This window comes from Amblyomma americanum, chromosome 1 (assembly GCF_052857255.1).
Source record: "Amblyomma americanum isolate KBUSLIRL-KWMA chromosome 1, ASM5285725v1, whole genome shotgun sequence".
NCBI lineage: Eukaryota > Metazoa > Arthropoda > Arachnida > Ixodida > Ixodidae > Amblyomma > Amblyomma americanum.
This window is the reverse complement of record NC_135497.1, coordinates 346,813,504-346,840,112: the sequence shown is the minus strand read 5'-3', so window position 1 is coordinate 346,840,112 and position 26,609 is coordinate 346,813,504. Positions and strand designations below refer to the sequence as shown.

The 26,609-nt window shown below is 46.0% G+C and overlaps 2 protein-coding genes across 2 annotated transcripts; both read right to left on the bottom strand.

Moving 5' to 3' along the window:
- Positions 1-463: 463 nt before the first annotated feature.
- LOC144121459 (uncharacterized) lies at positions 464-4,276 on the bottom strand. The gene is made up of 3 exons (XM_077654670.1): positions 3,660-4,276; positions 3,319-3,495; positions 464-872 (listed from the first exon to the last, which is right to left on the bottom strand). The coding sequence occupies exons 1-3, from the start codon at positions 4,274-4,276 to the stop codon at positions 464-466; spliced, it is 1,203 nt and encodes a 400-aa protein (XP_077510796.1).
- A 7,018-nt stretch (positions 4,277-11,294) lies between these two features.
- On the bottom strand, positions 11,295-15,942 carry LOC144100118 (uncharacterized). The gene is made up of 3 exons (XM_077633154.1): positions 14,760-15,942; positions 13,486-13,718; positions 11,295-11,775 (listed from the first exon to the last, which is right to left on the bottom strand). The coding sequence occupies exons 1-3, from the start codon at positions 15,795-15,797 to the stop codon at positions 11,424-11,426; spliced, it is 1,623 nt and encodes a 540-aa protein (XP_077489280.1). The 5' UTR covers positions 15,798-15,942; the 3' UTR covers positions 11,295-11,423.
- Between the last annotated feature and the right edge of the window lie 10,667 nt (positions 15,943-26,609).

Sequence of the window (26,609 nt, the reverse complement as noted above, 5' to 3'; positions counted from 1 at the left end):
CAGTGTGACATCTGAGGTTACTCCTTTCGATTTTGTCTCTTATTGTTTATCTTGCTTGCTGTTTTATGCTTTTTGCGCCTGTTCCAGTACCTGAGCAATATTTCGCAGCAGTTTGTGATAGTTTTCGGGTGATATATACTGTAGCAACAAAGCATTAAGGGCGTGTTGGTAATTCATGGTCAAACTACAGGACCAGCGTACAAAGATGAATGACAAAATAAAGCCAGCCAGTGCCTTTTTTGTCTTGTCCTCGCATTTTTTGATTTGGTTCCGTTGAATGCGATATGTACATTTTTTTGTAAACTGTTGGCTGCGAAGCCTATAAAAAGGTATAACTTTTCAAATTTTGTGTGCGTCTTCTGTGTGTTGCATTATCTTTTCACACAGTTTCTTGAAGTGAATAGATTGCACCAACTAGCCAGCCAGCAAACACGGTTATTGTAAATGGATAGCACGGTTTACCTCAGTTCTGTGCTCGCTGCTTGTAGTACTCTAGTATTGCAGCTCGTACTGCAGAACCAGTTGCGGTTTGGTCATCTGTGACTCTCTGTGGCTGCTGATACAGGGCCTCGGAAACTTGTGCATCAGAGGTCCAGTCTTGCATAACTTGGTCCCCAAATGCTTCACAGATGTTGTTCAGCGTGCAGCAGGCGCGGATCACCAGTGGCGCTGTATCTATGCTGCACTCCATCCTCTTCATGCAGAACCTGAATCTTGCCTTCAGTCTGCCAAAGGCGTTCTCAACTACCCTTCTAGCCTTCGACAGGTGGTAGTTTAACCTTTTCATATCGGCATCCAAGTAGGCGCTGTGGCTGAAGGGTTTGATCAAGTGTGATGTGAGGGGAAATGCTTGGTCGCAGAGTATTAATGGATTTAGTAAGACAGAAACTTGGGCTAGTTGGATATTGTTTGAACTCATATTTTCTAGCGCTTAGTGAACACAAGGGACAAGAACACAAATACACAGGGCGTAAGCTAGTCTTCAACTGTCGTTTAATCGAAAAAGCATTCAATATAAGACATCTCAAATGCTGATATTCACACACGCGCAGTAGCAACGCCACGTTTCAAGAACAACAATTCTTTTTTTGATAGATAAACAGATGGGGTGCTGACACATTTTGAACCTTCTTTATCAATGCACATAGCTTCGAAAATTTCCCGTTTCGATTGCGTTTTTAGTGTTCCTAGAATGCTTGTTTCATGCAAGATTGGTGTGCAGGGTACAGGGTCAGGGTCGCCAGGGTACCGTTCGATGAGACAGCGTTTGCAGTGCACCGCGAGATTCCCCCCCGCCTATATGGATTCTGTTGCCAAGCGGTGCTCTCTCAGCCTTTCATTAACTCATCTTCCTGATTGCCCGATATAAGCTTTGCCACAAGTGAGCGGGATTTTATAGACAACACCCATTTTGCATGGTACGAACTTCCTTTGGTGGTTCTTAGTGCACATTGGCTTCCTTGCCTCGCTGTTCACGAGTGGGCACAAGCGCACTAGTTTCTTCGGGGCAGTCAAAACAAGATTGACGCCACACTTTTTCGCCACCATTTTTAGACGGTGCGACATGTTGTGAACATACGGCATAGCCACAAGCTGAGTCCGCCGCTGGGGATCGTCACGGTTATGTTGCTTCCCAGTTCTCACTTCCTTCAGCAGCTTTTTCGCAACAGATGTCAGAGTTTCCTCTGGAAATCCGGCGTTCTCTAGGCGAAGCTTTTGCAGTCCCACACTTTCTGTGATGCAATGCTCACACGACTTATTGAGAGCAGCGCGGAAGGCATTCATGGCAATACCCCTTTTTACAAGTTTAGAGTGCGCCGATTGATAACAGAGAATTTCTTTTTTTGTTCTCGGCTGATACATCCAGCAAACACGTGCCTTTTCAAACCTAATGCATATATCAAGGAACTGCAGCCTCTCGTCGTTTGGGATTTCGGTTGTAAAGGCTAGACCCAGGCTACAGGAACTAAAAACATCAAGCACATTTTTCACCACATCGTTCGGTTTGTCAGACTGTGTTAGATTCATTACTACAAGGTAGTCATCAACATATCTAAAAATGCGTTTAACTTTGTCAGTGTAAATCCGCGCGACAATGCGTTGGTCAATGTATGCTAAAAAGACAGAACTAAGAACGGGGGCGATGCAGGACCCGATGCAAATGCCATCCTTTTGTACATATTCTGCACCTTCATGTTTTATGACAGTCGATGACAGGTAAAATGAAACAAGGTTTAAAAAGCTTTCAATTGACATGCCAGTAGAATTCTGAAATGACACAGGGTTTCCACTTTCAACACAGTCGCGCAACGCAATCAAGATTTCCCCCCGCGGCATCGAGTAAAAAAGCTCTTTTACATCTACTGAAAAGGCAAAATTAACGTGCCTAGAATCTTCGTGGTTCTTAAAATAGTCCACTACATCATTAGAATTACTAACCAGAAACGGGTCCTCAATTTTCAAGAGACTTAATTTCTCTTGCAAGAATCTAGAAAGGACGCCTTGCCATGACCCTTTCTCTGTTACAATTGTCCTCAGTGGCACATCCGCCTTATGTGTTTTTGCGGAGAAGAAAACGCTTAATCCCACTCCCTTACTGGCACCTACTAAATTATCCAGTCCCTTCTCTTTACATAACCTTAATGCCTGTTTTTTCGCTTTCTGGCTGGTCACCATCGGAGCTACAAAGTTCTTACTTAATGCCATTTTTACCTTTTCATTGTACACAGTGTTTAACATGACCACAAATCCTCCCTCCTTATCCGCTACTAAAAGCTTCAGATTGTTAGTTCTTAGATACTGAATAGCATCTTTGATGGGCTCACCCACACTTTTCTTAGTTCCTTTTTGCCTCATAAGGCAATCGAGGCCTTCGGAAATGCACCATCCCTTGTCATCGTCTTGTGCTTTGCTGGAAATCCTTCTCACTACTGACAGTTGCTCGACAGAAGTCATCTTGGGCTCCGTGCAGAACTTGGGACCGTAGTTTAGGACCTTTTCCACTTCCTTGGGTACCGACGTACCGAGGCACAACACTTGCCCTGGCTGGCATCCCTTCTTTTGTTGGCGTCTCTGCATTGATAAAGAAGGTTCAAAATGTGTCAGCACCCCATCTGTTTATCTATCAAAAAAAGAATTGTTGTTCTTGAAACGTGGCGTTGCTACTGCGCGTGTGTGAATATCAGCATTTGAGATGTCTTATATTGAATGTTTTTTCGATTAACCGACAGTTGAAGACTAGCGTACGTCCTGTGTATTTGTGTTCTTGTCCCTTGTGTTCACTAAGCGCTAGAAAATATGAGTTCAAGTATTAATGGAGGCACAGCTGTTCCACTGAAGACTACAGCTGGAGCCTGAAATGTTGGCCCTTCAATAAACTCTGCCAGCTGGGAGCGTTGGTAGATGTAGGCATCGTGGCAGCGCCCTGGTGATCCAACGTTCACGTACCGAAAGCGGTACCGGTGGTCTACCAAGGCGAGCAGCACTATGCTGTGCCTGTTAAAAGAAAAACATCATTAAAAGAATTCTTCACAAATCATGGACATGCACAATGACTTGTGAACTGAAGACTTTTGCATTAGCAAATTCGTACTGCTGCAATGCTGCCTTTATGGCTGCAACATGTAAGCTCTACATAAGCCAAATATGAGATAACTCACCAGCCTTTGTAGTTGTAGTAGTCTGGTGCGCTTTCCTTGGGCGGCGACACGGGGAAATGGCAACCGTCGAGTGCCCCTATCGCTTGTGGGAAATCGCAAACGGTGCCGAACTCTCTAATGTGGTCGCCCATTGCGTCTGGAGAGGGCATGTTTATCCACTTGTCCTCAAGTAGGCACACTACGGCGTCACAAAACTCCCGATATATGATGTTCACGGTGGATCGCCCCAGGCCGAAAAGATTGGCCACAGACCTATCCTCTGCCGAGGAGCACAGCTTATACATCGCCACTGCAGCGCGGTTCTCGACAGAGATGGCCAACCGCATATTCGTGTCGACGCGCTGCAGCAGGGGCCGGCAAGCTTCGACTATGTACCGAAACGTCGGAGGAGTCACACGGAAGCTCTGTTTAAAGAACCGCTCACCGAGGTGGGGGAGAGTGTCCTCGAACCAGCGTTCGTTTCGATTGTACATCAACCTTTCCCGCTGGACTGTACCATCGCACGCAACCGCAGCTGCGATACACAACCCGTTCGCAAAAAGGAGCCGCCTTTTCATACTGTCTGTCTGACTTTTAGCCGCCTCAATCTCTACTTCGAGGTCAGCAGCCACCACCATCATAAGAGCAATCTCACGCTTCCTTTCTAGACTCATAATAATCTACACAGCTGTGACAACAAAGCTTTTGGTTTTGGCGCCAACCGCTATCACATCTGGCTACGGATTTGGCTGCCGCTGCCTCCGGCTGCACAGTGTTGCCGGACATCACCATGTTATGGCTGTCGGTGGAACATTTGGCGCCACCTAACACACATGAGCGAAACTTCTCAATGAGCATTGAAAATGCCCGTGTAGCACCGGATGTTTCGAGCGTGCTCGAAAATCTCGATGCAGATCGAGTTCAATGAGGATCGAAAGTGCCCGTGTGACAGGGGTATTAGTTCATTTGGAGTAAAAACATATTAAGGAATCTCTTGAAGCTCTTAGGCTCCATGCTAGCATTTTAGTCCTTCATTCGCATCATCTGGAAGCAATCTGAAAAAAAATACCACTTTAGTGCGAGAGGCAATAAGAATGCGCACAGCAGATGCTGACATAACATTCAAATTAGGTAAAATAGCGCAAGGCTGGAGACCTTTTGGCTAAGCTGAAGCAGTAATTCTCCACCGGCTTAGAGAAGATGGTGACAAGTTTCCTCTCCTGGCTGAGCAGCATAGCAAGAAAAATTAGACTAGGGAACTAAACGACTGGTATAAAATCACTGTGATAAATTTAATAATGACTATGGAGTCGTGTCTGTGGAATAAATTCGTCAAGATATGTTGGAAAAGCTAAAAACTGGGTAGGAAAGTTGCTTTTTACTTTAAAGTCATTTATCTCACAAGGTTTTTTGTAACGACAGTACCATTATCTTCAAAACAATACGAGTCAGAAGGCCAAATCTTCATGTGTGCTTTATATGAGCATGTGGGAATATAGTGAACCAAAATTAGGCATGTGCATTGAACTGCTTTGATTTGATAGACAGAAATAACGCCAAAAGAAACCCTACATCTATTGCTCGAGAGAAAACCGTCATAAAAAATTCGTGTTTATTGTGTTATACAGTTTTGGTTCAGGAAAGAGAGCACAAAAAAGGATAAAAATGACACAAACAGGTGGGCGTTATCTCAAATGGGTGTTGAGAAAACTGTACCAAAACATGCCCTAAAATACATGCGAAGAATAGGTAGCGGAAGAATAAGAACCACTACCACTTTTTTTAAGCTCCTGCAGCATAAACGGAGGGCAAAGTTGCCATCTGAAATATCGTCACATTGGCAAGAATTTTACTCAAATGCCTTTTACATCTAGCTTCGCATGGGCTCTTGACTGTTTGTAACACTGTCAATAACACTCCTTGCTTCTTTTGTTCATATTGACAGCGAGCCTTTGCCAGCAACAGCACACAGGCAGCGTCATCGCGCGGATTCAACGCTCACTTCGAAACCGCTCATAAATAATTTTGTCACAAGGTGGCGCAGAAAGCTCATACCAGAACACGGCGGAAGAATATTGTTTCTCCACCGTGCACCAGATTAATGTACCAGACGCTCCCGCAGGTACCTACGAGGGTAAGGGTGCTCTAATAGCCGGTTGCTTTTTGCATACAATGATTCTAGCAGAGCTTAAGAGCTATGCATACTGGTTAAGGCGTTGTATGAAGGCGTTCTGCGCGAATTCGGGGAATCGAGTCCCGGTTGTAGCGGCTGAATTATAATGGCGGCGAAATTCAAAAGACGCCCGTGCACTGCAAAATCCAGGTGATCGAAATTAATCCTGAGCCGGCCACTACGGTGACTCTTACTCCCTACCTCCTTTCAACCCCTCCTTCATCCCCCCCCCCCCTGTTGCCGCGGTTGGGGCGTCCACAGTGAGTTGGGCATTGACGGCCCGTCCTTTTACAACTGCTTTTAATTATTATTGACACAAAATGGCTACTTGGTTAGGGCCCGCAAAACGGGGAGCAGTACTTTTCTTATAAGTCTCACTGCAGCTAATCTATTGTGTGCTATGGGCCGGAATCAAACGTGAACATTCTACACAGAACGCAATCTGCGGTCGAAACAAATATTTCCGTTAGCTTGACTGCCGGCCTTTGAAGGTTGGCCATATACAGGGTGTTCCAAATTAGGCTTTACTGATTAAAAAAATAGCAAGAGACGTACCCAAAAGCCATTATTGCAAATAGGCTATGCGGCCAGGCGCCCACAAACAGCTCGAAAAATTGTCATCTGAATCTGCGCAATAAACTGAAATTCATTAATGAACTTTTTGTTTCTGTTTTGTACAGCTTTGGCTACGCGCTTGTGTCCTGAAATATGCACGTCTAGAATTTCTGCGCAAAACCAGCAATTACGCATGCGAGACCACAGAACTAATCATGAGGCCCCTCCATGGTGTGACGCAGCTGATGTGCATGGCGCTGTGCGTGGCGCTCTGGCTGACGAGAATGCGGAGTTGCAGGCGACGGTGATCACTTTCAGTTCTTGGCCAGCAAAGCTGCAGAATCACTGCGCCGGCGTAGAAGGACGAGCGTTTTAATCGACTGCTGCAAGACGTGATGCCGCTGTAGCCTTCGCATGCGGTAAAGCGCAGGGATTCCACACTGCTGGCCAAGAGCGAAAATTCACAAACGCCTCCCGTAGCTCCACATTCTTTTCAGTCGAAGCGCCATAACCAACATCTGCGTCACACCAGGGAAGTTCTTAATGCCGAGAGCCGCGGTCTCGCATACGTAATTAGACGGATAGTGCTGAAAATTTATTGCTGGAAATTAAGACTTGCATATCTCAAGACAAAGGCGCGTTACTAAATTGGTGCCAAACAGAATAGTCATTTAATGCCACTTCCTCTAATTTTTCAGTGTAAACATGCACTCTGAGTAGCGTGCATAAAAAGCCAATAAATGAATTTTGGTTCTCTACTCACGTTATAATAAAAATTTTTCTCACTATTTATGTCCGCCTGGCCGCATAACCGATCAAATATAATGACGTACGTATGTCGTACTGTTATTATTTTTTGTAGCAAATCGTTAAAGACTAATTTTGAGCATTCTGCATGCAGGCTCTTTGTTGCGGACGTATACTTTCGGCTACTGTTAGGCCAATGTGTACCCCTTTAGGATGCACAAAGCTCAGCACGCGAGCTAGGGCTGACTTTCGCAGTTTGCCTATTACATGCACGGGGTTCACTATTGTTCAGCATCCTCTTGTCTGTGGGTAACTGCATGTTAACGCGAGAAACTTTTGTTCAGCAGTGTGTTATCCTAGTTAATGGTGATAAGGAGTCATGCAAATTAGCCGCACTCATGGTTTAACGCAAACGATTCAGCGAAGTTTAAGAGTATTGTACATAGATTAACGCATCGATGCTGATCTGTCCACTGGGAGAATAAAGCATAAAAGCGTTCGTGTCCATGCCCCTCGAAGTGCACCCAACAAAGGGATGACGTTTTATTCAGAAATGGCCTTTTGATGGTGATGAGGATTTTTTATGGCCCAAAGGCATGTGTGGCCAAAGAGCGCCATGGCATAAGGTTGTATTTTCTACTCAAGGTGGGGTCAGACACCCATTTTTTCAAGGATTTCACCCTAAAGAATCCGAGCACCAGTCAAGGTAAAGGTTGTACCCATTGTATCACCGGTAGGTACCCGGAGGCAATGGGGATCGAACCCCGCATCCCCCGTATGCGAGGCGGATACTCAAACGACTAGGCCACCGCTGCGGTAGAAATGGCCTTTCCTCTTCAACGATGACACCCAGCTGCATCACGCAGACATCAATAGAGCGTTTGGCTCCCGGTGCATCTTCAGATAATAGCGGTCAGTTCTGATTGCAACGTAATATGAAGTTAATAACTGGGTGAAAAATAAGTGGGCCAAGACCCAGGTCGTTGTCGGTACTCCGACCTGGCACGCAAAATTAAGTTTTCTCTCGCTTCACTGCGCCTATTTTAAAGAAACCACCTATCATGTTTGGCCGTGCAAAACAATAGATAACTGCTAGCAATTTCTTTTATCGTCGTTTAAAAGCGACATTTGTTTTGCGTTTCTCGCCACTTGGCGGACAGCGTGCACTGGTGCGGCGCCTCCGAACTCTTGGTGCTATCACCCGCACATGCGCACGACCCTGTTTCGCGGTTTCTATAGTTTCCGCCGTAGGACGCTCCGCGCTCTGCCTACGCCTTGCATCCAGAACCTCACACTCCAGAAGGGCCTCGCCTCAAATTAAGTACAGAAAAAAACCTCGGACCACTGTGAAGGCTGCTGGAGCAACAGCGGACACCCATTCTGCGACTGAGCGAGTGTCATGCTTTTCATCCCTTCGACGGCTCTGCAGCCATGGTCAGCAATGGGTGGCCCGCCGCTCTACAGCTGCAGTCTCGACCAAGGGGACCTTCTATTATAAAGATGTTCATTACTACTACCGTTCTTGAAAGCGTTCCGTTCCTTTCGCCCTCTGGGGCACCGTCTGGCGCCGAAGGCCGTGTCCACAGCAACACAGCTGCACCGACGGACAAGTGTGGTGGGCACTTGCGCCCCTTTGAATAGCAGAGTCGCTGTGTACACTCACGCGATCAACTCCATTTCGCTTGCGCTTGGAAGAATGTGGAAAGGGTAGGTAATTAAGAGCCATCGTATGGTGCGTATACATAATATAAACGACTGATAGCCTGTGAAGAGAGATTTAGTAAACAAAAGAAAAGTTCAGTAAACTGCATGCATAAACGCATAATTTTCTAGCCATCTTGAATACGCAAGCGTACTGTCGTTCGTGTGACATAATTATTATAATCAGCCTTTAATTCAGTATCATTAGTTGTACAGTCAGCATTCAACACATTGAAAGTCACGGTTACTCATAACCAATAGCTTTCAGTAAATGCCATATTGCGCAGTGTTGTGAAGGGGAGCACGAGTTTTGTTCTGATTACGGATTAGGGGACGCGGGCTCAATAGCGTGTCTTTCTTTCCTCTGCACGGAGATTACAAGAATACTACGAAAGCCAGGAGCATCATGGCGACGTAATCCTTTATTTCCTGTAGCGTTTCGGCTGTCTTAAAATGTTCCGCATACTCGTCTGCGTCTTCTAACGTTACGATGATTTCGTTCATCAGCGGCCATCAATTTCACTGGTTTCCGTTCGAGCAATAGAGAACCTAATTCATGTCATTTTCTTTGAATAGATAATACAAGCATATGATCAATGCCGAAGTGACGAAGCGCGGTGCATTAGCTCCACCATAATAACACATACTCAGAATACGCCTTCTAATGGACATACGTGCAGAATTTCCTAGGTTGCACTAATTTTGTTCTCGACTATGAGCCAAGTGGCCCTTAACAGAACTCTTCCATGAAGCACTGTCGCTTTCACTCTGTATTTCCTTTGGCCATTCCAACATTTGGACTCGTAATCCGAACACCTTTCGATAAGCAGGACTTTGCTAACTCATAATGAACGGAGCTCATTTTGATACATTCATATGAGCACGTGGACAAATGCCCCAAAAGAACAGCATGCAAAGAGAAAGACTAAAAGAGGAAACTATGCAGTAATGTTGCAATACTGGGGAGAATGAAAGAAGTTCATCGAGCGCGTATTTCCTCACGAAAAACCTGCATGGTTGCAAGTGCCGTCATTAAATGGCATCCAGTGAAATAGATGAGGGAACACTTGCCTCGCATTTTACCTGCTAGCGGGAGGTTCTCAATTACATTCTTTAACTCTTAAGAGCTTTATCGCTTACCGTCTATTGCATGGATCTGATGCTTATCGATTGCTTATAAATTTCAGTAAACAATAAGATCCAATTTTAATGAGGTACATTCTTTTGCCAGCGCTCACCATTCCACTCTCTTCCTGCTAGCGTCAAGGTGATTGTTTATTCGCGAACCCTTACTCTGAAATGTTCAATACGCATCGGGTTTTCAGTTGCTTCATTTCACACACTCCAACAGGCGACGTATGTAACCGTCGTCGTCGCTCTTACCTTTTGGGGCTGCCACTGACATCAGTGACGCCGTAAAGGGACAGGCACGCAAAACACGGTAAACGCACGTGCTGCCCCGTCAATTGGGTTCCGCCCTTGTCTTCTCGCGCCATTAATTTATTCAGCTCTGTCTTGTTTGCTAAAGCTTAAATGGGCAGCTCGTGTCTGTTGAAAACACACATTTGCTGCATGTGTTGTTTCTAAATCTCCTGGTTGCAATGTGGGCGAGTTCGTGATGTTCACAAAGTGCGGTGTGAGCCGTCCAAACGTTTTATGAGCTTAGTTGACCCCTGGCGGAAATGGACATGCCTGGCTATCGACTGAAGTGCTATGTCCACGTACAGTCACGGACAAAAAATATGGGTTTAGTTTCGGCGGTCAAAGTGTTCTGACACGTTACATAGGAAAAACTAATGGAGGTGTTCCTTTATATTTACTTTTGCTCGTGCACATAAAGGCAGCAAAAATCTCTAATTCCGTTACTCTACGCGACAGAATGATTCGAACGAGAAAACGTGGCCCATATTGTTGTGCCCGGGACTGTACACGTTACTTATCTGTGTCGACACCCTCGTGAGCTGACATTGCTCCTCTACGCATCACGGAAAGCCCTCAACTTCAACCGATATACTATAAAGAGAGAGGGGCGAGGCCACAATTCCTAACCGCATGCATCACTGCTATGACGTCGTAGGCCATGTAGTGACGTGAAAAGCGCGAGCGCACCCCATTTTTCTTAAGCTTCGCCGCGCCTGACAACGCTGGCGGGCATAAAGCTAACGCCAGAGTGGAGCTGTCTTCCTACCTCTTTCCAGACTTTAAACTCTTCGGGAAAGCAGCCACACGTACGAACGTCTAAACCGCCACAAATTAAATAAAGGTTTATAAATTGTACCGGCGGAGACTACATAAATAATTGATTTTCTATAAGTTATGTGTAGTAGGTTGTGAATGCCGCAAAATGCGCATTTGCGAACAGAAGAGATATTTCGCCCTGGGCCGCTGCAAGGGAACACAAGGGCAAGATACGCCTAGTATACACCGCTGGTTTGACAAGATAATAAATTCAACTCATTCATGCCAGTAATAGAGGCTGGGCAGTGTAACTGTGCTTCTGGTTTGTACAAAGCCGGGCAGAGACCGAGGAGCCTTGCCGGAAATGACTCTCTTGCACAATGAGCTTCTCTGCCGCAACTTTCCCAGCTAACCGCTTACACAGATGTTCTCTAAACACGGAGACTGTTTAACACGCAGGTGTCTTGACAGGCTGCCAGGGATTCAAACCGGTTGGGACCGGTCAGGCAGCGGCGGCCGAGGTGGTTGACGTCAGAAACCCTCAAGCACAGCGCCTCGGGATCGGCAAGGGCGAAGTATGGAAACCGCAGGTGGTCGCTGTAACAGACTTCGGGAGTGGCCGCTCTGCACAGAACCTTTCCAGTCCTGGCTCCACATTTGGCTAAACAGTCTTGCTGGGATGAGAACACGTCGCTGCGGTACGAAGGACACATGCCGGACGTGAAATTCCAAGCTCGGCAAGCATGGCCGTCGAAGTGCCACCAGTCACCGCGGACGTCTTCCCTGCGTACACCGAGTGCAGAAATGTTACACAGGCACGGCAACAGCGTCCTCCGAGGATGAGAAAACCCGACATACAGATATGCAGTCGCTTATCACCCAGCCAACCCGGCCGATCGTTTCCTTTAAGAGCGTTGGTTCTTACTGCTTACGTTTGTAAAGGACACGTCTGTCTACAATGAAGATCAAATTGACCAAAACAGTTACCATGTAACCGCACTACATCAACAGCAACAGTGGGTGTGTAACGTCTCAGATGACACCTATACTTTCGATCCGTTACATATGTGCAAGTATAGTGACCATCGAAGTGGGACGCCACCATCTGCATACAAATTGGGGCCATCTGTTTACGCAGAGTGTTCGACGTAGTGTCAAATGACTTGGCATGTCTCTGAGGTTAAAATTACCAATTGAAATGAAGCCTAAAAGAAGTGTGGGGTTCGCACCGACGACCTTTCCGCTCCCAAACCGTGCTCTGCGATGACCTTGGCACAGCCATTACTGCCGAACCGTTTGTCCCAGGGGGTTCCGAATGGGGTAAAATGATTAGTCTGGTTGTGACGCACACGTTTCTGAAATCTATTAACTGGTATAACGAGTAGCGAACGTGGGTTCAAATCGTAATGGTAGTGAAAAACCCAAGAGGTAGATGGCGCTGCTTGTGTCTTAGAAGGGATGCTTCTGAAGACATTCGCGGATGTTTGGATTTGGTCTTCTCCCGTTAGCTGAGCACACCGATGTAAAAACTTGAAGCTCCTGTAGCTAATGCTCTTTTGTCAAACACTGATACAGTGTTGGCGGAGAATTTTTGTTTTTGCTCGCTTCCCCAGAAAAGCTACAAAATAGAGGAGAGAGTCGTAGCAGCACAAACGCCGCCTCGGGGTTTGCCTACCAACATGGTTGGGGCTTTTTGAAGAGCGAATGACAGCCCTTTACTTCTGACATCACGCGCTCCTTACAATCGTGAAAAGCGGAACTGGCACGAGAGACCGACACCGGACGTCGCTGCAAGGCCTGGAAATGACAACTTTAAACAATTATTTGTAAATTACACGCTTGCTTTTGAAGAGTTGTACGCGGCATGAACAGTCAAAAGCTTTTACTTTACGTAAAGCACGCATTGTATAGTCCCTTTCAAAAACGTTTCATGGGCCCTTTAATTAAAAGCTGGCGTTAGGGCGCCGATTCCCCGATGACCTTGGATACTTCAAAACAAGCCGCATATTCTCGGGTGGAAAGCAGTTGCTTGGAGCACGATCGGTAGGATGAAAATAAGAGTGTCTCTGACCGCCTATTATAAAAAGACGGTGTACATTGTGCAAAATCGCTGAGCACATTATTCCGGATACAGTATTTTTCTTGTAAATGTCCAGCTGTGCGTAAGTATTCTATGTAGTAATATAAGTTATGCTCATTTCACATTCTGCAGATAATGAGGAAGGATAAGGACAAGGACGAAAACAAAGAAAAGAGAGTGAGTGGTATTCGCAGCACGAGCGATGCCCACCAGCTCAAGGATGAGAAGTGAAGACTATGACGATTGTTGAATACAAACTGCGATAGAGAACGTGAATGCAGACTACAAAGACAAGCACATGATATTTAAATGCGATCCCATGTCACTGACAAATACAGAATCACAACCGCTCCAGTTGTTGCACTGAATTGGTTAGGGCGATTGGCGTTATGAATATAAAATTTTTTTCTCACCTTCCGCATTTCTCGAAGACAGCTCGCTCCAGGCAGTGCTTAGGGAGGCTTTTCGTCTCGAAGCACTCTTCACGGCAGTTTCTCTTAGAAGCAAATCGGTTTCGTCCGCGGCTGCAGAGGCCCACGTGATCTGTCGCTGCCGCAACGCAGGCGTTCACCGCGTGCTTGTAGAAGAACTCTGGCTTTGGACTCTGGCAGTAGGTGAACGCGAACGCACCGCAAGGTGACTGTTCCTAAAAAAAATTGTAACGTTTTTACTTAGTTAAAACGAGCAGGCCCTGCGAAAGCACTTGAGGCAACACCACCTCAAAGGTAACCGCATGCAAGATCTTATCGCCAGCCGCTATCGGCAGCCACGCGCGGGGGAGAAGGGGGGTGTGCCGGGTTCGCGCGTTGGTGGAGCAGCTGCGGAATGCCTCCGCCGCTAGCGCTCCGTCAAAGATTCGCACATACCTCGGGTTTTTCAGCTTTGCTAGTGAAGTAGCGCTTTCGTGATAAACAGAAAAAAAGTTAGTCTTAAGGGTCTCGATACTCCTGTTTGGACGGTTATGCTAACGGTTTATTTGGTCTTTAGGCCTTCTTCGCGTTTAAGCACTACTATATTTATGGAAGCTACAGAGACACCCGAGAAGCAGCGCATGCAACGCAACCATTCGTCTCCCAAGCACAGACCAGTATAGTGCGACTTTTTTTCTGCATGATAAACCCTTCAACCGTCTCCGCTGATTCGTTGAAAAGAACGAGGAATCGGCAAATGGTTGCGTTGCGCTAGCACACAGCATAAGAGTCCGGGCTCAAAGTTAGCCGTGAAAAATACGGCTATTGTTATAAAGCACAGAGCATAATGGCGCCCAGAAATGATGGGCCGCCACAACTGTAAAAGCAGCTGCTTAAAACATGACGTTTTTTAGCATCGCGCGCAGTTTTCAATTCATTCCTATCTAACCGGCATGCATATAGCAACAGCTGAAGACTCCAGCTGGCTAGTAGTGAAGCAACCTCGTATTGTTCACACCTGCCACGCGTGCTTCTCCTACATGCTCAGTTGCCACATGTCGCGTAAGCGGAAGGGCAGAAGGGTCTTGTCCAGAATTATGTGGTCAAAGTACATAAGTTGGTAAGTAAGACGACATAAATTGTTGTGCCTGTAGCATAGTCATAGCTTTTCGAACCCAAAGATATCGCTCATGTCTTGCTGACAAGAGCAAAATAGACATCTCGATTCCATTCGCTGACATCTAATGCAAACGCACTGCAACAGAAACTGTACTCACGGGAACATTGTTCACGTTAGCCGAAGAGATTCCAGGTCTGTACCTCGAGTCCTCTGTCATCTTTTCTTGAGCGTGAGGTTTTGTTGGTGAAACTTCCTCTCCAGGTGAACTCATCCCGTGTTCATTGAGTCGTTCCTCTGCTTCGTGTATCGGTGCGTGTAAAAAGGGCGAATGTGTGCTCACCCCCATCTCTTCCTCGCCAGTTCCCGTCACTTGTATGGGCGGGTCATTGTCCTCGGCCTTTGTTCGTGAGGGCGCACTTTTCCTGACAGGCGCCACAGTCCCTGCAGGATAGCCAGCGGCACCACGTGTTGCTTGGGCCTCGTCCTTCCGAAGGCTCATCGGTGGCCTTCTGTCCACACCGCTGCCCCACAGCGCTTTGCAGACGTCGGCGACCATGCCCACCAGCAGCGGTATCACTGCGACGGCCAGTACAACTAGCAGCGTGTTTCGAGCTAGGGCGAAGCGCCGGAACTCGCGCTCCCTTGGTTTCTCCTTGCAGTTTGTCCATGATTCAGGAGGCGACAAGGACGAGCCTTCGGTGTTGCGGCAGCAGTCGCGGAAGTAGCGCTTGATTTCCTCTGGAACCCAGTAAATGGCCATGCTGCTGATGCTGCGCGTGGAAGAGTTATCTTCAGTTTTTGAAGTAGCACTGCTTTCGCTAGCCGTGATGGTCGGGTTAGAGGCGTGACTACTCCCGCCGACGGCGCAACCAGTCCTGTTGGGACGGGAAGACGACCACAGGTCACCGCGACCGCTCATTTTGACGCTTACTCCCTCACCTTCTTCTGGCAGCAAGCTGAGCCCTGACACCGGCTCGAAGTTATTGAGCTCACCTGCGACGTACGCAGAATGACCTTGCACCCCGTGGCGTATATCAATAAAAGCCGCCTGCTGCGGTCCATGTGATTGGGAGAAGGGCGCCTGGATCAAGAACTGGTTGGAGGCTTCGGTAGGGTATGACGGCATTTCCGGCGGAGGCTGCTGCGGTGTGTTCATGCTTTGGGGTTGGTAATTATTCTTGTAGCGGGAGTCCATGGCGAGGGCTGGTTGGCCTCAAATAAAGATGGCGGACACATAGCGAAAGCAGCGCGCTGTAGTTCCTCTTTTTCTTTCCCCTCTGACCTACTGATTCGTGAAAGAGAGCAATGATTGAGTGTGGGCCTCTGTAATGAGGGCCCACCCACTAACTGCGATTTCCTTTATGCATTAAACGTTTTTCTCTCTGTGTGCTTTTGAATAGCTCCGTGAACACATAGTCATTCAGAGGAATTGTTCGGGCTTTGTCGTTTTTGTCCTCAAGGAGTTGATGCGCGCACCCACCGAGGCGGAGTGGCCAAGACACAGGCGGCGACTGACAGATGCTCAAAAACGTTTTAAATTAATAGAGTAAAATATTGGAGATTCAGCGATTAAAATTAAGAACAATTTGCTGCTGTGAGATGGGTGACTGAAAGTGGGAATGGGGCTATATGTGCAGAGTTCTGCCTGTTTTGTAGAGAGATGAATTTTGAACACAAGTAGCCAGAAGATGGATTTCAGAATGATTTTAGGATGATAGTTGTTTCTTGGCTAAAAGGGTACTTTGAATGGCGGAGAGCACATTCTTGTTGCTGAGCCAAAGGGTATAACCACCAAGATAAAGAACAATCTTAGCAGGCAAACTCAGACCGAGCGGTGGTGACGGTTGTTCTAGTAGGCGCCTCCGTAAACAGGAGAAGTGGCGGCAGGACAAGAAATGATCTAAAGTTTCGCATTTCACGTAGAGCAGGCACAAATGGTAGACCGCTAGACCAGATCTGTCGAGATAAAGGTTTAATGAAACTATGCGACAATGTAGACGCGTGAAAAAATCTCAAGCTTGCGCAATCGCCATTCTTTATCGCTCCAGGGGAACTGAAGGAGCTTACAGACGGGAGAGGAAGTAAGTGCTGAGGCTGCAAATGCTTTCAAGAGCAGATACCTGCGAAATCTTACAGCTGTAAAGATAGCCCACGCGTACGCATGAAGATCAAATTTGAAGCGTGAAACAAAGAAGCGCACATTTTTACAAACGTTTTGAAAGTTTAGAGCCGAAATCTTGAGGACCATGATGGAACCCGCACCTCAAGGTACAAAACGGAATGAGCCACAAATTTGGAAGGCACAGGCAGAGGCACAACGCCTACCGCTCCAACGGAAGAACGGGACGAAGTTTATGCGCAGGTGTTCGAGAAAGCAAGGCCCAGCCGAACTGCAATACCGGACGGACATAAATTCTCTAAATCTTCAGAAGCAAGTGCCTTATCATGCCGGAACGAATGTTGCAGCCTGCGCAGCACGCCGACCGCTCGGACTCATTTCGCAGTGACTTGCTCTGTATGGGCCGGCCAGGAAAGTGAAGCATCATAAGCAACTCAGAGGTATCTGATAGTTTACACTTCAGGAATTACATGGCGTCGATAAACAATACAGATATTAACTGAATAAGACAGCGGGAAAACAAATAAAGCAATTTTTTTACATTAAGGGACAGATTAATGTCGCCTAACTCAGTCCAGGGCATTTTTGAGTAAGACTGTAATGACCGGCACAGAAAATATATGTCATTCACGGAAGCAAAAACGGCGATGTCTTCTGCATACACTACGTTTTCACCTCATGACTCCAGGGAGTACAGTGAAGTAAGATATTGGAAAGAACAGAGGATATGACCCCACCTTGGGGCACTCCTTTCGCCTGTCGAAATCTGCCAGAAGAAACACCGTTCTGAAAGCAATGAATTTCTCTGTCCGCCAGAAATTGAGAAATCCGAACCACGAAGTAGTTTGGAAGTCCTACAGCTTGTAACGTTTGCAACAGCGTCCAGTGCTCAACTCTGTCGTAAGCCTTAAAGACATCTAGAGTAACAAGCGCAGTTTTATGCTTTCGGTGACAAGTTAACTGTATTTAGCTGCCGAGGTCGGTATGAACGCACCATATAGAGCACCCTGGTTTGAAACCTATTTGGCAATGACTCAACAACCCATTGTCTGAAATGATTGACATTATTCAGCCATGGAACACCCTCTCAATTAACTTTACTATATTCGAAGTGAAAGAAACTGGCCTTATATTATCTAACACGTAACCGTCACCGCGATTTTAAAGCAAATTTGGACAACTTCCACCAGGCGCGAAATATTTGGAATCCATGGACCTTTAAGACAATAATTTACAGGCGCCAGTAAGTCGCCGGGAGATTCCCCCAGAAAAATTTCAGTCCCAGAAAAAATGACAACATCAGGGCAGGGCAGGGCCGCAGGAGGAAGGCGGGACACAATTTGCCAGAGCTCAGTGAGGGCGACCCCCTCATGCTGACAATTTTCAGAGGAGAAGGAAGAAGCGCCGTAAAGCGGCGCTCTAGACCTCTGCCTATCTCTTCAAAATATTTAGCAATATCAGCAGGAGTCTGAACTAGCAAGACTGTCTTCATTGCGGTCCGGATAAGTTTCTTTGTCTCTAGGTAATTAAGTAAAGCTTTCCGATTACCTAATTCAAAAAGATATTCGTAGTGTCGAGTATCGCACGCCTCTTTTCGTACAAGATACAGAGCGCTTAAATACAGCTGCAATAAACTTATAATACATTCAGTTTCTGGCGCACTGACTTTGTTGAAGTTTCCTGAATGCTGCATTTTGGCGCCTGTAATCCCATGTGCACTTCTTTATTTGCCTGAACCAAAAACTCAGGTTTCTTTTGAGCTCCTTTCAAAATTGAACAAATGCGGATTGCCTTGTCCCCACTGTCTGAATTATACAATGCATGGACATGAGATTTGAGGGTGTTTTTAAAGCTTTTGTAATTTATTAAGGTGCGCCGATGGCTGTTGGCAGTTTGGTTTTGGTTTTATGAGTGTTTAACGTCCCAAAGCGACTCAGGCTATAAGGGACGCCGCAGTGAAGGGCTCGGGAAATTTCGACTACCTGGGGTTCTTTAAAAACGTGCACTGACATCGCACAGTATACGGGCCTCTAGGATTTAGCCTCCATCGAAATTCGTCCGCCCCGGCCGTGAAAGCACCGGCGTCTTTCAAGTCAGTAGCCGAGCGCCTTTACCACTGAGCCACCGCGGCGGCAGCTGTTAGGAGTGGTGAACTGGCACGCAGCCTGGAAATTGATCGGAAGGTGATCGCTGATGATGACACAGTCAACTGGCGTCCAAGAGGAAACAGCTATTCCAGGAGAAGAAAATTTGACGTCTAATGCTGAGCGAGGCTGGCCTAGGAAAAATGTGGGGCGACCTAAATTTAGGCAGCTCAGGTAATTGTTACAAGCCCAGTCCCACAAGCGTGAGCCGCAGCGACCCGTTTCAACCCCCCCCCCCCCCCCCGAAACGTGATGCCAGTTGAGGTTCTCAACAATTAAAACTTGTGTTCTGAAACCAGATAAAAACGAATCTAGAGGTGAAATGTCATGCACACGAGTGGGGAAATATACATTATCTGGAGTGAGCAGTTGGTACCCAGGAATATTCAGATCCACAGTCTGAATTTCGCATTGACTGTCCATATATTTAAATGATTCAGAGTCCCTTCGGCAAAATTTGCAGGAAATTATGAAGGCTGAAGTGCAATTACGTCTGAAGTTAGCTTATTGGATATATACAATAAATCAGCTAAAGCGAGAGGAAGTGACCGGCAGGTCCACCGCAGCACTTTCAGCGACCCTATTTTGCCGATAGTGCCGCAGCGGCGAACGCATTTTCCAAAATACTGCCCTAAGTCTTGGAGTTAGGACGATTCTTTTTGTCTCATCAGAGGGCAAGACCGACCAGCAACACCTAAAGGAGACCCACAGCGCTTTTAAACTCGAATCTCAGACTCCATGCCAACGCACTTTAGTGATGATACTTCTGTGATTTGCATATCCGGTTGGAGGAGTGTCGGAGGCTCTTCCATTTCACATAGTGCATTGGTAGACGTGGGCACAGAGGACTCGGGAGGTACAACCAAAACTGAAGTGACTGTGCCACAAAGAAGACCAGTGGAAGCTTGCAGCAAATTGGACATCTGAGATGTCACAACGTTGGCGCGCTTGAACGTGTGGTACCGGTCGAAGCATAACTAATTTTGTTTATTAAAACCTATTACAAAGAGTACATTAGATGGGGACAGCCTGACGTGTTCAGTGGATGGTAGGCGCCAGATGTGTCATCAAAGTTGCTGCCAGTACAACTCCACAAAATACGATCGTGTTACATATCCCATTATAGTACCTCAGGGAACTACCAGCGAGGTAAGCACTCCACCATGTTCTCATGCTTTTAGCATCTTTGTTGTGTACCTTAGCAATTGCGCACTGCATTCGAAGTAATAGAGAAATTTTTTTTCGGTTCATGGAAGCGCTTATACAGCAGCTATAGTTGTTACCCTGAAACGACCAAATGCCTATACCCACTGGGGGGCATCGGCAACTGGCGTGTTCGTCAAGAAACGGACATATATACGGATCGTTCATCAGCGTGCCGAACTCACTTGGTAGCAGCGACAACGCCTGGAAACAACGCCTGAACGTCTTTCTGCTCTTGTCGCAGATTTCCGCCGGTGAACCCGTTTTTGAAGCTTCCGTATATCGTACACACTAAACACGAATGTCACGAGATGGGAGGTTTATCGGTGTTCGTCCGCTTTAAAACTACGCATTGCCAAACGCGAACACCGGTAAAACGGAGAACATGATATCATAAACACCAAAGTAACACCAGCTAGAACTGACGGCGTGCTAATGAGGTCCGCAATCTTTCATCCACAGTCTCTAGCGGAGTGGTTATCGTCATTCAGAACTTTCCGAACGGTGTAGAAAAAAAAACACCGCACGGCAACTGAGACTGAGGTAGGTCGAATTGCTACCGCTGTTCAATATAACGCGCCGGTGGAGCTGTGTACTCATATCTGTTTCGCTTAGTTCCCGAATGAAGCAGCAAGTTTTGGTTTCGGTGGAGATGCAATCGACAGCAGGCGGCGCCAAGAATCAGAACACGGCGAGAGAGTCGTGACTCGTGAGTGCGGACGCTGTGACCGAAGCGGCGTAGGCGCTAGGCCTAGCAGCGACAGCGGGGCCATCTCGAGTTGCGCTGCAGAATGGAGCACGGCGGGTTGTCTGGAGCCTCTCTTGGAACGGATATCGTGAGCGGCGACTGTGCGTTTGCCGCTGCTGCTTTTCGATGTGCGACAGAGAAGGGAGAGACGTCTACTTAACCGAGTTCACTGGAGTGGATATCGCAAACGACGGCTCAGCTTGTGCCGCTTGCGCTTCTCTTGGTCTGTTAATGGCGATTTGGCGCCGCTGTGAGCGGATCCAGACAAGCGTTGGCTTTGCGGCGCCCGTGACCAGCGAGAGATAAATTTCTACCTCCATACGGTTGCCCGAGAGGATGTCCTTGAAGCCCTGCCGTTTCCCATCCGTCTCGGTGTCAAGTTAAGTGGTTTTTCGTCTTAAATAGCGTCGTACGATGAAGACGTGGGCAGGCTTGTCTAGAGCGCTGGAGCATTGTGCTGCGGAATAGGTCAAAATATTAATAAGGACCTGTTCCTAGTATATGGGTCGTTTTATATGATTATGCGCCAGCGGTTGAGCGCCGGCGCATAATCCTATAAAATGTTTAATCATTTTTGTCCGGATTCGCAAGGTGAGTGCCTGTATTTCTCTGTGAGTAATTAAGTACTAAATTTTAAACCTTATACTTCATGCAGATTATAGCCTTTCGTAGTTTCTTTTATAACAGCTGATGTGTACATCACTGCTAGGCAGGTCATTAGAGTTGAGCTACCTGTTTGCATCTAAATTCAGTGTTTATACTGCAGAAAAATTGTGCGCTTGCTTGAAAATATTGCTGTGAACCTTCATATGAGCAACAAACAATGTATATTTGAGGGAGTGTTCAATTTTTATATTATACCTTTTTGGCCTCTGATTTGCTTTCACTCTACCATTAAACTGGCCTCACTGTGTGTCAGTTTTTTTTTACTTTAAGCCCATTTATTTACACGGTATAAGGGAACTTTTACCATTTATGGGGACACTTGCGCTTAAAAACGTACTGTTGGAACATGTTTCGCCCCAACAGCTAGTATGGCTTTCAAATCTTTGGTAGAGGCCATTTATTTTCTTTATCTTTTGGATAGTTGTGGCGGCCCATTAAATGTAATTGTGGCTCTGATGGGTAAATCATATGCGCAGTTGTGCCTCTTTAATGTGGACACTTTGGTTCCGGGAGAATAATTGCCGCAAAATGATTCATCCATAATAACGAATCATGAATTAAAAAAATTCATACAAACCTTGTGGCTAAAGTCTACTTCTGCACATATTGGTGGGCAGTGAAGTGGAAGCTACGCACAGTGTTGGTAGCTCCAAATGCATTAGCCTGGTCTCCGTTATATTTAAAAATAAGTCCTTTATCGACGTGTTTGAACCTTGAATTTCTTTGACTTTATTAATTTAAAAATTGGGTTGAACTTGGTTCTTCTATGTAAAATTTCTCGCTTGGGGAGGGGCGACCACCCCCACATGAATTCACCCCTAGGATATTGTAGTGACAATGTGCCTGAGAATGAAATGTGACAGTATCTTTGCTCTTCCATAAGGGTTAGTAATGTAAGTGTCATTTCATTTTTAATTTCGCAGGACCACGTACTTACACCACGCCTCCTCACCTCTCAAGGTGCAGTGTTACTTCATTGGCCAGCACCTTGTAGTGAAAACCTCATCACTTCTGTGGGGTCTCTGCTGTTTGCAGCCTGCTGGGTGTGCCTTGTGGAAAATATAAGGAAGGCACACTGTATGCTGAGCTTTCTTGAGCGTGATTTGTAATCTTGGCTCAAAATAAGTCATTCTTCGGTGCTCTTGAGCTCGTCAGTTCTTAAAAACCAGTTCAACTTCCCTTCGCAGCTGCCTCTTCTATCCGCCAGTAGGCGTTGTACATATCGAGTTGTTTAGTATTGTTTGGAACACTGCTAATGAAGCACACTGCTATATCTTACCAATGTTGACATGTTATATGATACAGTTAGCCTGAGTGCAGCAAAAAGAAAACAATAAAACAAGAGCCAAATGGTTCAGCTTCTTTGACATGTAATAGGGCTTGTGTAGCGTCCATGGAAATTTTAGCATTCGCGGTGGTCAGGGCAAGAGTTTCTGTATCTTCAAGAGATCTGGATTGCTAGCGATGCAGAACAAGCCGCAGTAGTGAATTCCTTGGGCTAGAAACTTGACAAATGCTGTACTTGCATTATGTGGCAGCGTGGAAAGAAAAATGACATACAGGAACAGCAACGTGGTATTGGCCCTGGGAGTCATCACCCCACCGTTTTTCTCCTCCTCACCTGGGCTAGTCATAGTCTTTCTTCTTTTTGCATCTTGCTTGGACAGCTTCCTGGCAACACTGTCAGTACGGGGTCCTTTTTTGTTTTGTAATACATTTCCCATTCTGCCACATGATGCAGTTGCTAGCATTTATACATATCCTGCAGTAAGAAAAAAAATTTCATAGTGACTACAGATTTGATGAACATTTCAGTTTTCGAACAAAAATACGCTTAGACACAGGTCTTCAGAAATTCAATTATTAATTGATTCACCGAATTACCAGTCTTTTAGTCTGATCAGTTGCCATGGGAACTCTCCTGGAATTTCACTTCACTTTGTCATAAAATGAAGGTGATGAATGGTATTCTCCTGATCAAACAGAATGCCTGTACCGTTACTGCTTTGTCATTTGCCCATGTCTTTTTCTTTGCTTGTGGTGCCGCCATTTAAGATAATACCAGACTGACTCGTTCTTTGTGTCTGAGCATTATTCATTAATTGTTCGTTAGATTGAGGTGCAAGTGTCCATGTTTGCATGTGTTTTCCGTGTAATTTTTTATTCTTGCCTCTGTACTCCTTTTTGCATAAAGCTTATGCGTGCTGCACTTTATAATGGCGACAGTCTCCTTGAAATGGGTGGCTATATGTGTTTTTGTGCTCAGAAACTTCCTCTGGAGCATAGGCCTCCAAATAATGAGTCTAAAGTTTTGTTTTATGATGTTTTTATGTGAATGTGCATTCAAGTGAATGTATTTTACACTTTTTCTAAGGTTAAGTTTGTCCTATGTGTTTCTAAGAAGAAACACCAAAGTTGGAGGTTGGATACCTGTGATAATTTAGTGTGGATTTTGTGTGCTGCTTTAAAATGTCTGTTTCATATTTTTTTACTTTTTTTGTAGATCTACATCTTGAAGTTGCCTACAGGGAATGATTCGCTGAGTTTAAGAAAATTGTGTTGTCTCGTACCTAACATTTTTTAGTTAACCTTATCTGAGTACATCAGCTAGCCTGAAGTGTAGGAAACAAGTGCTGAAGTCATCTCTGCATGATATTTCACAATGTGCTATATATCGTTTTGACTAATTTTAGGTACACATTTCAAGTTCGTCCCTATCTCTAATACCTGTCCAAAATTGTGGCCGCAAATGGTGTTTATTGTCCTCTGTTTGTGAGAAATGTAAAATGCAATCTAGAGATCTTAGTCACATTTTGTTTATTACTTTACGCGGACTCTTCAATTTCTTTTCAATTCAATAAGCTTGATATGTTATACTTAAGCAGCCTTTCAAATACTGCTGATGTTCATATTTCATTTACGTATGTAGCTCAGTAACGGACATTTGTGATAATGCAGTGTTCTTTGTAACAGCGGTCTGTGTAATTCAGTGTTATCAAAGGTCCAATGGAATGAGAATACTTCGATTGCACAAATTAAATTATGTTTTGAGGACAGAGTGTTTTGAGGACGTGCTGGTAGAAATGTTTTGTAAAGTGCTTAAAAAAGCTGTCTCGGAGAAAAAATGGCTAACTTACACAACTACCTTGCAGTATATAGGTAAAATCCAAGAACTCTGTTTTTGTACGAAAATAAAAAACTGAGCACAAAATATATATCATGTTTTTGTGTGTTCCTTAGTGAGAATCCTTTTGCTCTTATAGTGCGACTTTGAGGACTCATAGACTAGATGAAAATGGTACTCGAAAAATATACTAAATGCGTGAGAGGAGCACGCCATTCAAAATTTTCTTTAAAAACCACCATTATGGACTGCAAAAATAAGTGACAGTAATCACCGGATTTTAAGCATACTATATTCAAGAGTATTTTTGCTAAAAACTCCTTAGGGCAGAGAGATAGCAAACATTATTTGTACAATGTGGAGCTGCCCGCAGGTGGCTTCTTTGTGCACTGTTCAGGATCTTTAACTTCAGGATTTTGGTTTTCGGACCACAGTGGAGAGACAGTAAACTTTTACGAGAAGAATAAAAAATGATGTGTTGCAAGAATGTTCACTTAGTAAAACACGTTGCGGGGCTAGTTGGTTATGCATATTCTTTCGTTAAAATTTAAGCAGCGCTAACTTTTAGGACGAATACACAGAAGACATGACAGGACGGGCGCTGACTCCAACTATGTTTATTGAACACGTTTTTTCGTAGAACATATAAGACAAAACGAACCGTGAGCGCATGCGCATCTGCGACAGACCACAAAAAGAAAAGGCCAAGATGACAACGATGACAGCTAAGGTAGATTAATGAGGGCGGCACGCATTTCGTCCCATATTTTTAAGCAATCTGAATTCGCTGTCCTGTCATGTCTTCTGTGTATTCGTCCTAAAAGTTAGCGCTGCTTTAATTTTAACGAAAGAATTTGCAAGAATGTGGTAAGCAGATCCATTACGACGGTCTTGTTTTCGCTTTCTTTGCGCGCCATCTCCCCAACTCCACTTTTCTTGCCCATTGCGGACCACCCGAACAAGATTCGTTTGGCTAGCGCCAGAGCCACGGTTCGTGTATTTTTTACAGAAGTGCCGTATACACAGCGGAGTCAGATCAAAGAGGTTTCCTTGCCGCCGCCGCCGACGTGGCTGCGAAGTCGTGTGTATGTAAGGCGCCACGACCTTGCCACGCAGGTATCCAGGAGGAAGAGGTGAAGACAGTGGCCCGGTGCATTTTTTTATCCAGCTTTTTTGCCCTGTTCTACTACTGCGTAACGACATGGACGGAACGGTGCTAGTTCGTATATCTCGCCTTTGAGGCTCGATAGGGCCCTTTTCTTGATTACAGAGCGCATTCGAACCTAATTGCTGTGGTATAACGAAATAGCCCAGTTCCGCCTATATATATACCAGTTCTAGTAGCGTTGTAAGAGCGAAAGTGCCGTATAGAAAGCGGACCGCTGTCATAACCTCCTCCTCCTGGAGGCAGGCGTAGCGAAATCTTGGCGCCAGCATATTGTCACCGACAAACGGGCGAAGCACTCAAACCACGTTTAATTAGGCTTGCTGGGAGTGCCAGACAGCAGGGAGCTCGAGCGAGGAAGAAGAAGAATCCCCTAGCCCCTCGAGTGCACAAGGCTTGGCAAGTCCCATGTAAAACAGTTCGGTCGCGGTATGGTGCCACTGGATTGCTTGGTATTGTGGCATTGCTCCCCCTTTCTGAAGGGCAACGACTCGGTGCCGCAACAATTAGAAGCAGAAAGGCAAGGGACGGCGAATGTTCCGGCGGCTGGTGTAGACACGCCTGAAGTGCTAGCGGGCGTGGTAAGGCTTCATCCGTGCGACATGGATGACTTCGGGGGTCGGCCGTCTAGAGAAGCGAACTGTTCCCTGGGGGAGAACTTCATAGTTCACCTCACTGACTTGGCGGAGTACCTCGTAAGGGCCAAAATATCGGCGCAGAAGCTTTTCGGAGCGCCCACGCATGCGGATTAGGCTCCAAACCCTGACTTGTTCGCCGGGCTGGTAATTAACAGCTCGGTGGCGGAGGTTATAGCGGCGAGGTTGAGGGCTTGCTGGTA

What these genes read in the sequence shown, in the direction of transcription:
- LOC144121459 (XM_077654670.1), bottom strand. Translation starts at nt 4,276, where the DNA reads ATGGTGGTGGCTGCTGACCTCGAAGTAGAGATTGAGGCGGCTAAAAGT. An exon ending in TACTACAACTACAAAGGCTG is followed by an intron (nt 3,496 to 3,659) that starts GTGAGTTATCTC and finishes TTCTTTTAACAG; the next exon opens with GCACAGCATAGTGCTGCTCG. An exon ending in TTCAGTGGAACAGCTGTGCC is followed by an intron (nt 873 to 3,318) that starts TCCATTAATACT and finishes TGTCTTACTAAA; the next exon opens with TCCATTAATACTCTGCGACC.
- LOC144100118 (XM_077633154.1), bottom strand. Translation starts at nt 15,797, where the DNA reads ATGGACTCCCGCTACAAGAATAATTACCAACCCCAAAGCATGAACACA. An exon ending in CTAACGTGAACAATGTTCCC is followed by an intron (nt 13,719 to 14,759) that starts GTGAGTACAGTT and finishes AATTTTTTTTAG; the next exon opens with GAACAGTCACCTTGCGGTGC. An exon ending in GTCTTCGAGAAATGCGGAAG is followed by an intron (nt 11,776 to 13,485) that starts GTGAGAAAAAAA and finishes CGGTGTACGCAG; the next exon opens with GGAAGACGTCCGCGGTGACT.